Here is a 10,487-nt window from a genome sequence, read left to right as displayed (position 1 = left end):
CAGTGATAGGAGAGCTAAGCATAGGGCCCTTTATGGCTACACAGATCCCATGACCATGAAATTGTCCCTGCCCTACCTCACATTGTCCCATGAGGAGGAAGGGAGAGGGAACCTCAACCCTATACACGGTACAGCTTGTCCCACTCTGCTGACCTCACCCAAAATGTTACATCATCTTTCATAAAGCTGGTTTTTTCTTCTTCACTTTCCTTCTAGATTGAAACAATGGAAGACCTTTATGTGGCAAACACAATCTTTGCCCTCAATTTCTTCAAGCATCTGATACAAGTAAGCCCCACCCAGAACCTCTTCTTCTCTCCATGGGGCATTTCATCCACCATGGCCATGGTCTACATGGGCTCCAGGGGCAACACTGAAGACCAGATGGCCAAGGTGAGTTTGAGTTAAAGCTCCACATTAGGACCGAGTGGTTCCTAAACTGAATTGTAGAATTGCTCTTGTTTTACACTCCGGACATTTTGACTAATGAGGTCAGCAATCATCGCCTGCTAATAAAGCACCAGCCCTTAACAGCATGAATTCCTTAGACTCAAATCTGTAAAACAGCCAAACCACAAAACCCCCAACTGCAGATGCCAAAGGTGTAGAGGAGTTGAATAGCCTGTAAATAGTTAATGGTGACAACATCATAAATTTTTACAATATAATGTTCTTACTTTTCACAGTGAGTGTTTTGCACCCATTATCTCATTCAGTTTTAAGACAGAAATCATTTAGCAGATGAGAACACTGGCAGCGTGCACGAAGCCTCCACTGTTTCCTAACTCCGAGCTCAGGCTTCTCATTGCTCTGCCTGCCTTCCTCGGTGAATGGCCACAGACCCAGCCAGGGAACATTTCTACTGAGTCTGAGGCCTTGAAAATATGCTGAACTTACACATTACACACTGTCGTAGTGTTAGGGCTTTTGTTCAGCATATGGAAAATTCTTGTGATCCATGTTACTTCCTAGGTCAGTGACCTGGACATGGTTAAAATATAATTAAAATTCCTTTGTGTTCACACACACAAATATTAAAATTGAATGCTTTAAGGACAAGCACACATTGTGCTTTTGGTCACACCAAAATGCCGCCAGCTGGTTTCTGGTTTCCCATGAGAATTGTACCTGAGCACATACACATCCTTTCCAGGCCCACAATAACCCATGAAAGGTGAGCCTCATTCGAAGTTTGAAGTTTCACAGAGAGAACATTGGCCAATCTCACTGCAGGAGGACAGGGGATGGATGAATCACTCTCTGTGTTTGTGACAGTTTAAACATGGAGACGTACAACAAACTTCAATTGCTCAACTCTCTGATAACAGCAGTATTTTGCAACATTCCTTCTTCTTCATTATTATTATTTGTTTTAAAAAATAAAGATAGTAAACTGCCATGAAAACTTTAGAAAACATCGAGGTCTTAAATTATTTTTAATGTAAAGGAATCAGAAGCAATATATTTTGAGGGCAAATGCTAAATGAAGTTCTCTGGGTTGTTAAAGTAAAAAAACTCAATTGTGATACAAAAGGAAAATTAACTTATTGGTCACTCTGGACACAAGATAGATTTTCTGTACCTAGAAAGTGCTTTAAGCACTAAAGACTATGCAAGGCTTCTTATAACTCTGCTGCATGTACAGATTTTAAAATTCACATAGTAATTTGATTGCTTCCTGAATAATAAGAAAGAGAAGTTCCTTGGCTTGGAGGAAGAAGTGCAGGCTTTAGGGACAGGCCTATCTGTGTTGGAGTCATGGCTTTGCCACTTACCAGGTGTGTGAGTAAAGGCATTGAAACCCTCTGCACCTCAGCTTTCTTGTCTGTAAAGTGGGAATGAAAACGTATAACCTGCAAGACAGTTGTGAAGACTAGAGATAATATGTAAAACACTTAGCCATAGTTGTAATAATAGCTAATACTCTCTAGTGCTTTAGCCAGGCACCTTTCTAAGACCTTTATGTGAATTTACCTACATAATACAAAATCCTATGAGCTAGGTGCTGTGATTAGCATACTCGTTTTACAGATGAGGAAATTAGGACAAGAAGAGGCCACACAGTTGGGAATCGGTATAGCTATTACCGGTATTAGAGTTGCAGTGAGAGAAAAGAATAAATAGAAGGTATAAACTCCTAAAGAGCACAAGCCCATGCGAGATTAGTGTGCCAGTTCTTACATTTAGGGTGCGGCAAAAGACCTGTGCAGGCCAAACTGCCCCTTTGGGCAGAGTGCCTGCCTCACCTCTGCAGCCTTAGCATGGACTGGGAGCACCTGGCATCCCCAGTCCTGCAGGGAGCTCTGTCTCCCTGAGAGAGTTTACAGCGATCAGGAAGGCTTTAGTGCTACCTGAGAGAACGCTGATTTAAGGGTCCATTTCCTTGGAAGAGAGGAAAACCAGAGAAGCTGTTGCGGGAAATAGTCTTTCCTCATGTGAGGGTGGAGTAGGGCCACTTCCTTTCAGAGAATGTTAGGCAGGGCTTACGATGTGTGACTGGAAGAGCAGAGAAAGTCCCCAGCAACCCTAACACCTCTCCCTCCGGCTCAGAGATTCACCAGCTGGCTGGACGGGCTGCTTTTCCTACATTAGCAGAGCCCCAGCCACCAACCCACTCACCAGATCAGCTCTCCCTCACCAGGGGCCCACGGGACCAGTGGGTCCCAAGGATGTTAGAGGTGGGAACAGCTGGGTGGCAGGGACAAGGGATAGCCTGCAGGTGCTGCATCTGGCAGATCGGCTGAGCAGGTGATAGTGTTGTGGGGACAGGGCCTGAGCCAGTTTTCAGGGCCAATCTTCACCGGCCAGCATCACTGGGTCAGCTGAAATTGCCCACTTATAGAGAGATCCATGCTGTCGTCAGACCCCTGTAACTTGTCCCCTCTATGGACATTAATTTCTCTCTGTGTGTGAATGTGGTATGTGTAAATATTTTAGGTGAGCCCTGTTAATATTGAGCAACCTGTTTTTAGGCTTAGCTGACTTTGGCATGTAGTTTTTCACAGATTAGAAGTATATTTCGTGCAGCAGGCCACTGAAAAGAAAGAAAGAGGCACAAGGTTTTGAGTTAACCTTATTACTTTCTTCAAAATACTGGCATTTTCTTCCCAAGACAATTTATGCTTATTCCCTGTACATGAAGGCAGGAAACTAGAAACCAGACACTTAGAGGTACCTGGTAGCCATTGCTTTTTAAAGTTCAGTAATTCAGCAGGAAAGTGTAACCATTCTCTGTAATCGGGATTGTAGGTGTTTCAGTTTAACAAAGTCGGAGTCCGTGAAGTCACCCCAGGGACCCCAGAGAACTTCACCGGTTGTGAATTCATGCAGCAGATCCAGAAGGAGACTTATCCTGATGCTATTTTGCAGGTATCTGACTCATTTGCTCATATTTCTTTTGTTTCTAGAATTTTCTGTCTTAAAGTCACAGTGTTAGAATGGATAGGAACTTTGTACCCTTCCCCCATTCACAGAAAGAAAACTAAGACTCGGAATCATTAAGAAAATACCCTTGGGTCATACCTATGATGAAGGGCAGACCCAGGCCAGAATCCAGACTTTGTGACTTTTAGAACAAGGCTATGTCTAAATTCTATCACACCTGTCTGCTATTAATTGGGTATGTGTAATTAGTTCTAAAGCCATTGTGAAGACTCCCAGAAAACACATGTATGGATGATGATTTGCAGTGACAAATAACTGAGAAATGGGGAAGGCCAGGCCCAAAGACTGCATGAGAGGCCACTGATGCTCAGATGTGTCTCTCCCCACCTATCTGTCCATCCATCCACCCATCCATCATTTCTATATCTTATCTGCCAATCCTCTGTCTATATCTGTATCTATCTATGTATCATCTATCTCAGGTAGTAATACCTTTCCTCACTACTCTATTTCCTTAAATGTCAGCTAAATTATAGAAACTGGGTCTAGATGTGCTCCTACTGGAAACCAACTTCTACAGTCATGCTCATGAGGTAGACAATGGAGTCTCCCAAAGCTTCCTTCCTGGCACCCTGATGCTCCATCTACCATCACGCAGGGAAGTACGGGCCAGAGGAGGTGGAGAGGACCCCTGCAAGGCAGAGGCACTCTCCTGCAGCAGCCGGCAGCCCGCCTGGAGGGTTCTGTCCTCCCCTGCAGCCCAGGCTGCTGTGACTAAGCCCTGTCTCTGCCCTAGTGCTTACAAACTGCAGGTTGAGGATGGGATCCTCATTCACTTTTATGGTTTTCCGAAACCCATGTTTTCCACTGCATAGGCTACTCCCTAAGACGGGTACCTATAGAAGCTTTTTGACCTTTGCTAGACCATTGCTTAGGTAACATTGTCTCCCCCAGATTCATTGAGGTGTAACTGACAAAAATTTTATATATTCAAGGTGTACAATGTGATGATTTGCTATCCGGATGCATTGTGAAATGATTACCACAGTCAAACTAACACATCCATCGCTACAATTAGTTACCATTTGTGCTGTGCAGGGAGGACACAAAATATACTCTCTTTGCAAATTTCCAGTAAAGAATACAGTATTATTAACTAAAATCAACTCGCTGTACCTTAGATTCCCAGAACTTATAATAAAAATTCGTTAGAGACCTTGAAGTTTAAGAAATTGAAAAGGAGCCTTTCTTCTAGGCTGTTGGTTACCTCCTGCTTAAATCGGATCCATAGACACAGCAAAATTTGAAACAAATTAAAATTTATCTTAGTTTTAATGCACTATATCCTTATCAAAATCACTTCCTCAAAGATTCCTCTAAAGAACCAAAAAAAAAAAAAAAAAAAAGAGAGAGAGAGAGAATGTATTAAAACAGTATTTTACTGTTGTATTGAGAAAACATTATCATCACTGAAGAAATGTCTTGGTAGTCCTGTGTTATATACCGAGAATCCCTTCTTTCTGTTTAAGGCACAAGCTGGAGATAAAATCCATTCATCCTTCCGCTCTCTCAGCTCTGCCATCAATGCGTCTACAGGGGGTTATTTATTGGAAAGTGCCAATAAGCTGTTTGGAGAGAAGTCTGCAAGATTCAAGGAAGTAAGTGAAATCTGTAACTGAAACGGGTGGGCTCCAAACCAGCGGTGAGGTCACTTTCAAAGCCATTCTCTACAATTCTACAATTCATACAAACAGAGTCAGAATTCCACTCTGGCTCCCAAAGGCTGGCCTCAGGTCACAGCTGTCCCTTCTGCCCCTCTGTGGGTTCTTCCTCTTCTGTTGCAAATGTCCCAATTGCAGAGTAATAAATCAGGGCAAGGAACACAACTGTTTTCCCGAGACACTATCCTCCAAGCCAAACGTCTTTCCTCTTGTTCAGTGTCTATAATGCAAAGAGTGCAAAAGGGTGGACAGTGTTGGGGCTGGAATGTGGGGAAGCGGGTCAATGGAGAATTTGTAATCTGCACTATTTCCTTCCCTCAGCCACCCCCACCACAGCCAACCTCTGCTCCTACCCTGAGCCCAGGCCTCCCATAATCTGCAGTTACGCCATGGCCTGTTCAGTGTATACTGTATGTAACTATTGACATTTTGTTGCTTTAAAGGAATTCATGCAACTCTGTAAGAAATATTACTCTGCAGAACCCCAGGCAGTTGACTTCCTAGAATGTGCAGAGGCAGCCAGAAAAAAGATTAATTCCTGGGTGGAGACTGAAACCAAAGGTAAAACCAAGGAAATACTTTCTTTTCTTCCTTTCTTTCTTCCGTTTAGAAAACTGTGAACTTTTTTATTAAACCATCCTTGAACTTAGGTCTCCTCCCCTTACAATTTGTCAAACTTTAGTTACTTTGGTTAACCTAAATTTATGTCTGTTTAGCTGAGTGGTGTTTTAAATGAGAAAAAAAAAAAAAATAGCTGAGACCCAGTAATAGAAGACCAAATAGAGATAAACACTAATCCAAAATTTTAATGCTTAGTTAATATGTTGAATGGACCCATTAAATGGATATATTGAAGCTGGGACCACGGTGATCTTTTTATCAGAATCTTATATCTGTCAGCATATCAGAGAGTGGTGGGCTGTGGAGGCAGAATTTTTACAAGTTTACCAACATTGTAAGCTTAGGAACATTGCTCACCTCTCTCACCATGGTGTCCTTTTGTGAAAAATGACACTAATAACACCCAACTAATAGAGTAGTTGTGAGGATTAAATAAAATAAGGTATTTTAGTGGTTGGAAGACTGCAGAGCAGGCACTCATTTTAAGGGACTGTTTCTTAAATCAATTTCTATTTTTTTAATGACCACATTCAGATGTGATCATCTCTGAGAACCTTCTCTGGCTCACTCCTTTACTTCCTTCTCTGTACTGTCATAATATTTTAGCTCAATCGTAGAACTTATCATACATTGTTTCCCAACTGACTTTGAACGTCTCTTCCAGTATTCTAACCTTATCCAGCATAATTCTTCCTTTGTCGTCCCTTATATCTGCACTACTCCTACTTTAGGTATAGCACAACATAAAAAAAATGTTAATGAATGAATGAGTGGGTCAGATCCATAGACTGACTAGACCAGACCTAGAAGTACTGACATACTTTGGAAAGGCACTATCATGTTCCTTAAGAGCCTCGCTTTCACTTCCTTCTTGAATTGAATAACTCTCAACTGCAAAACTTTGAGAAAACAATATAAAAGGAAGTGAAAAATCTCCTTGCCAAATTTGATAGACACTGTAAACTTTAAAAGCATTATTTCTTCATTTTTCTCTTGGATTTTGCAAACTTTCTGAGAAATTTTTTTTCCAATTTCACTTATGCTTTAAATAAATCTAGAGAAAACCTTGAGCTTGAGGATCAACATCTCTGCAGCTTGACAAATGTAGACACTGAGTTTGATGGCTACTCGAAGAATACAAGATATCATATTCATAGTTTCACAGTGCTTGATCATGAAACCTAAATATATATGTTTTCTGTAGGTAAAATCCCAAACCTGTTACCTGAGGGTTCTGTAGATGCAGAGACCAGGATGGTCCTGGTGAATACTGTCTACTTCAAAGGAAAGTGGAAAACTCCATTTGAGAAGAAACTGGATGGGCTTTATCCCTTCCGTGTGAACTCGGTATGAGACAACTAGATGCATTTTCTTAACATATAATTTAAGGCCTTTGACAAGACAGAGATAGAAAAATTAGAGACGACTCCTTTATTCTCCTACATGACTTGCTAGTTATAAGTCCTGGATGTTGAGCAGTTGATTGACTCTTTCAAGCTACTGCATATCATTTGATAATTTCCCAAGAGGCAGTATGGGTAGAGGTGAAGACCATGGGCTTTTTAGGTATACACACCTGGACTCAAATGTTGGCTCCACCGCTTACCAGCTATGACTTTACTAATCTTCCATGTATTCTGTTTTTGATCTGTAAAACTAGGGTAATATAATATTCAATTCAAAGCATTATAAGTATACAGTGAGAATTAGTAGGGTTTCTGACCTATATTAGATACTGAACAAATATTTTAGTATTATCGTCTATATTATTATTGTCTATCTTAGTAAATAGTGGATGTAAACTTGAATGAGCTAATATTAAATAAGATCAGAGTACCCACTGTAAGGATATACAAATAATTTATTTTGTTGACTTTAAAACACACATTTATTCAACACTAAAGTAGAACCCATTCTCTTTCATGTCTAATTGTAAATCTCTTGGCACCTTAGAATTGACTTTCATATTTTACTTTTTAATAACTTTAGACTCAGCGTATACCTGTACAGATGATGGTCTTGCATGAAAAGCTGAACATTGGATACATAGAAGACCTGAAGACTCAGATTCTAGAACTCCCATATGCTGGAGATGTCAGCATGTTCCTGTTGCTTCCAGATGGAATTGCTGATGTGTCCACAGGCTTGGAGTTGGTGAGGCTTTCAAACATCACTTGTTTTAAATTTCTGGGGCTAAACCTACCTTTCATAACATGAGCATCTACACCTATCACAGAAATATGTGAATCAGTTGATAGATAGTAAATGTGGCATGTCTCAAAACTTCATTCAAACCCTTAACTGTGTCATACATGTTACCTTCTTGCAAAAATTGACCAATCTATTAACTTTGTCTCACCCACAATATAGTAAAGTTAAAGTAACTGGTTTTTAACCTTAGACTTAGCCTTGTTTTCCTTCTTCTCTACCATTCGCTGTGTTTTCTGTTTGTTTATTTTGTTTTGCTTTTTGTTTTTATGTGCAGCTGGAAAATGAAATAACCTATGACAAACTCTACAAGTGGATCAGCAAAGACACAATGGTGGAAGATGATGTTGAGGTGTACATCCCCCGGTTCAAATTAGAAGAGTATTATGAACTCAAACCCATTCTGAGAAGCATGGGCATGGATGATGCCTTCAGCAAGGGCCAGGCCAATTTCTTAGGCATGTCAGAGAGGAACGACCTGTTCCTTTCTGAAGTGTTCCACCAAGCCACGGTGGATGTTAATGAGGAGGGCACCGAGGCAGCTGCTGGCACTGGAGGTGTTATGACAGGGAGAACTGGTCACGGAGGCCCACAGTTTGTGGCAGATCATCCTTTTCTTTTCTTTATCTTGCACAAAACAACCAAGAGCATTTTATTTTTTGGCAGATTTTCCTTACCCAAAAATTGAAAAGTTTTATTTCTGCACAGGATTTTGTAGCATGAGCTATAGGCCTCAGAACTGCTATCTCAAGTGCCAAAAATTTATAGACTTTTTCTACATATTTCTGTTCTTCTGAAAAACTTCTGCTACACACTAAATATAAACACAGAAATGACTAGACGATTGTCAATAATAACATGACAACCCTATTAATCCTTAGTTTTTCCTTACTTTATTTTACAGCATTAACTTTTTATTTATTATTTTATATAATGACAGATTTTTTATTATTGCTCAGTATATTTAATGTAACTGATAAAGTTACAGAAGCAGGTGATCAATTACTTTTCTATCTAAAGAAATTCATTTACTTATTTTTATAATAAAGGATGAGTAGGTGACCCTCCACACCCTTCTATGATAAATACCTAGAAGAAAGCATTGAACAATTGGCTGACAATAGTTATGTGACTTTCTAGCATTGTGTATCACATATATGTGTCTGTGAATTATATAAAATTACAAATATATAATGAATAAACATATTTCCACACAACCATATGTTTGTTGTCATTCTGTTAGGTCTGAAGATCATAAGACCTGTTATACCTTGATTCCCAGGAGTTCAGCATCATGGCTGGCTTGTGGAAACCCAGAAACAATAGACAGGATAAAGGATCCAAGGGTGTAACCACCCTCTTGCAAGAAGATACAGTGTTGAGAGTGAGTGGGCTGGGGTTGTATAAAAAAATAGTTGAGAGCTGTCTTCTCACAGCAGCGAAAGGCATGGCAATTCAGAATAGTCTAGGTCAGAGTGAGGAAATCAGTGTCTAAACCTCAAGGACACCAGAAAAACCCCCCAAGTCCAGTGGTCCAGACACAGAATAAGGTCACAGTCATTGAACTGAGAGCTCAGAGCAGTGGAGATGGGCTGGCTGCAAGAGCAGGAGGGGAAATATAAGACAGCTCATTTTAAGTGTGTTTTGTTTCAAATAGCACTGAGTGCTTTTGAGTGAATCAGAGGAAGAGCAGAACATAATTTAAGATCTGAGAACTAAGGGAAATCATATGTCTGAGTGTCTGGACTAAGAGCAGAGTCTGGCTGCAAAAGTGTGGCTGGATCCCAGAAATGGACCCCACCCCCGACCACAGCAGGCACGGATGCTTGGCTGACCAGAGCATGGTGGCTAAGAAGTAGTCTCAGGACTATCTGCCTCCAGATCCCAGTTCTAACACTTACAAGTGGTCCAACCACGGGCCAGGCATAGTGCTCTTTTTGCTTCAGTTTATTTTCAGTGTAAACTAGAGAAAAGACTGCTTTTGTCATAAGGTTGCTATGATGATTAAATGGGTTTGTATGTACCAAGCAAAAATTAAAAGAATACATGGCATACATAGTATTTAATAAATACTAGTGATTATGGCCCTTATTGTGTTTGTCAGTAATAAAACTGTTTCACTGTCAGCTGGTCAAGCACACGCATAGAATCCCAGAAAATTATTCAGTTAATTTTTTAATGCTTGAGTCATGGTGGATTTCCTCTGATCAGAAATTCTTAAAAATTAAGGGTTGTTGCTTCTTGCATTCTCCTACTTACTTTTAGATTTATCTTTCTTAGTACTTTAATGATTCATTCTGAAAGGTGGTAGATGGCAACTTTTTGAATCATTGCAAGTCTTAAAATATCCATATTTCACTCTAATTCTTGAGTTAGAGTATGGGTGTAGAACTCCAGGTTCTAAACACTCTTCAGCACTTTGAAGGTATGATTCTATTGTCTTTTGGCACCCAAAGTTGCTCATGGGAAATTTGAGACCAAGACAATTCTTTCTTCTTGTAGTTTTAATAATTTTCTTTTGTTCTTGACGATACTTTTTGATGTTCCATTGCC

The 10,487-nt window shown here is 40.2% G+C and overlaps 1 protein-coding gene across 1 annotated transcript; it reads left to right on the top strand.

Moving 5' to 3' along the window:
• Window positions 1-225: 225 nt before the first annotated feature.
• On the top strand, window positions 226-8,759 carry SERPINB2 (serpin family B member 2). The gene is made up of 7 exons (XM_069467888.1): window positions 226-393; window positions 3,250-3,369; window positions 4,914-5,042; window positions 5,549-5,666; window positions 6,931-7,073; window positions 7,716-7,880; window positions 8,212-8,759. Exons 1-7 carry the CDS (start codon window positions 226-228, stop codon window positions 8,620-8,622), a joined length of 1,254 nt encoding a protein of 417 aa, XP_069323989.1. The 3' UTR covers window positions 8,623-8,759.
• Window positions 8,760-10,487: the final 1,728 nt, after the last annotated feature.

This window comes from Eulemur rufifrons, chromosome 5, assembly GCF_041146395.1.
Source record: "Eulemur rufifrons isolate Redbay chromosome 5, OSU_ERuf_1, whole genome shotgun sequence".
In the NCBI taxonomy this organism is placed as follows: Eukaryota; Metazoa; Chordata; class Mammalia; order Primates; family Lemuridae; genus Eulemur; species Eulemur rufifrons.
This window is presented reverse-complemented; position numbering and strand designations above follow the sequence as displayed.

What these genes read in the sequence shown, in the direction of transcription:
- SERPINB2 (XM_069467888.1), top strand. Translation starts at nt 226, where the DNA reads ATGGAAGACCTTTATGTGGCAAACACAATCTTTGCCCTCAATTTCTTC. An exon ending in AGTCTGCAAGATTCAAGGAA is followed by an intron (nt 5,043 to 5,548) that starts GTAAGTGAAATC and finishes GTTGCTTTAAAG; the next exon opens with GAATTCATGCAACTCTGTAA. An exon ending in TGTCCACAGGCTTGGAGTTG is followed by an intron (nt 7,881 to 8,211) that starts GTGAGGCTTTCA and finishes TTTTATGTGCAG; the next exon opens with CTGGAAAATGAAATAACCTA.